Source organism: Kryptolebias marmoratus, linkage group LG5 (genome assembly GCF_001649575.2).
Source record: "Kryptolebias marmoratus isolate JLee-2015 linkage group LG5, ASM164957v2, whole genome shotgun sequence".
In the NCBI taxonomy this organism is placed as follows: domain Eukaryota; kingdom Metazoa; phylum Chordata; class Actinopteri; order Cyprinodontiformes; family Rivulidae; genus Kryptolebias; species Kryptolebias marmoratus.
Window position 1 is genome coordinate 1,868,084 of NC_051434.1, and position 1,424 is coordinate 1,869,507.

A 1,424-nucleotide genomic window follows, 5' to 3' on the forward strand; every position below is an offset into this window, starting at 1 on the left:
ATGGACAGCGCCGCCGGGGACAGAGTCGAGCCCAGCAGCCCTCCGGGACCAGGCAGGGGGGAGATGGGGAACGGGGACAGGGGCTCCGGGTGGACCCTGGGGGCGGGTCTGGGGCCCCCGTAGAGCCTGAAGAGAGACTCGTGGGGCAGGCGGGGGGGGACCAGGCCCCTGAAGGCTCTGTCGGGCCCCACGGCGCGCTCCTCGGCGCCAGCGGCCTCCTCCAGCTCCGAGTTGGTGGAGGTCCCGTCGCTGCAGTCGCTCACGGAGCCGCGGGCCATGCGGCGGGCCACGGTGCTGAACATCCCCGGGCTGCGCAGCTCCTCGCTGGAGGACAGAACCTCCGACGGCGTGGAGGGGGGGAACCGGAAATGTGTCCCTCCGGTCGGCACAGGGGGGGCGCTCTGCGGGACTCCCCGACCTGCGGGGAAGGAGACCGGTTAGGAGTCTGGATCAGAACCCAACAGAAACATCAGCCTTTAGCTACTGTGTGCTATGGTTAGCTTTCAGCTGTCGTAGCTTTTGTTTTGCTAAGGTTAGCTTTCAGCTGTCGTAGCTTTTGTTTTGCTAAGGTCAGTGTTTGCCTGCAGCTCTTTGCTTTGAACCATTTTAGTTTTTGTTCTGGTTGTTTAAACTTCAGCAGGTTTCAGGAATCCTTCGGCTGCGTTTGAGCAGGAAAAGCTGCTTTCTGCAGTCCGGCGCTCCGCTCCGCCAGGCAGACTGTGGCACCGAATCCAAATTCTTGGCTTCCAGAACTAAACGCTGGAAAAGTCGCTCTCAGTGCCATTACAAACACGGGCCGGGCCCCTCCGATTTTTCCAGGACTTTTCTTTTATGAAAACAGCCGTCTGTGCTGCGTGTGTCAGACATGATGAGTGCAGGGAAACTGCTCGTGTGTGTGTGTGTGTGTGTGTGTGTGTGACCATCATATCACAACATGTCAGTGTGTGGGCCACATCACACACAGGCTATAATTAAAGTTTCGTGCTGCACTTATGTCACCCCGGATCCAACGCTCCATATGGGCCGTGTTTACACTGGGTGGCCGGGACCAGAACGACGTGGCACACACACACACACACACACACAGTAACCAGGCAGGCGAATGTTTGCTCCACTAATACTCTGACATCTGAGAGGGATTTTGTGTTTTATTGGACGAAACACAGACTCACAGACAGTTGCATGATCGCCCGCCTCTCATAGCAGCTGCGCTCCTTTTAGACGATCTCTGACAGATTAAACATGAATATATAATAAAAGTCTGGACTCCTGACTGCACCTAACCGTCTGGGGTCTAGGGTGAAACTGGACGTTTTTTGGACTATTTTAAATTTGCTTTATATTTCACCCTAAAAGTGGTTTAACCTGCCATGTTTGGAGTCATTTTTTTCAGCACAACCTCCCAAGTGTGAATTTCAAGTAAT

At 55.0% G+C, this 1,424-nt stretch overlaps 1 protein-coding gene across 1 annotated transcript in view; it reads right to left on the reverse strand.

Annotated features, from left to right (window-relative positions):
* The window catches only part of erf (Ets2 repressor factor), a gene marked incomplete in the record, with an annotated part of 27,218 nt that overhangs the window by 3,214 nt on the left and 22,580 nt on the right, over window positions 1–1,424 (reverse strand). The window contains 1 exon segment of the mRNA XM_025002353.2: window positions 1–418. Within this exon segment, the coding sequence (XP_024858121.1) occupies window positions 1–418 (418 nt within the window).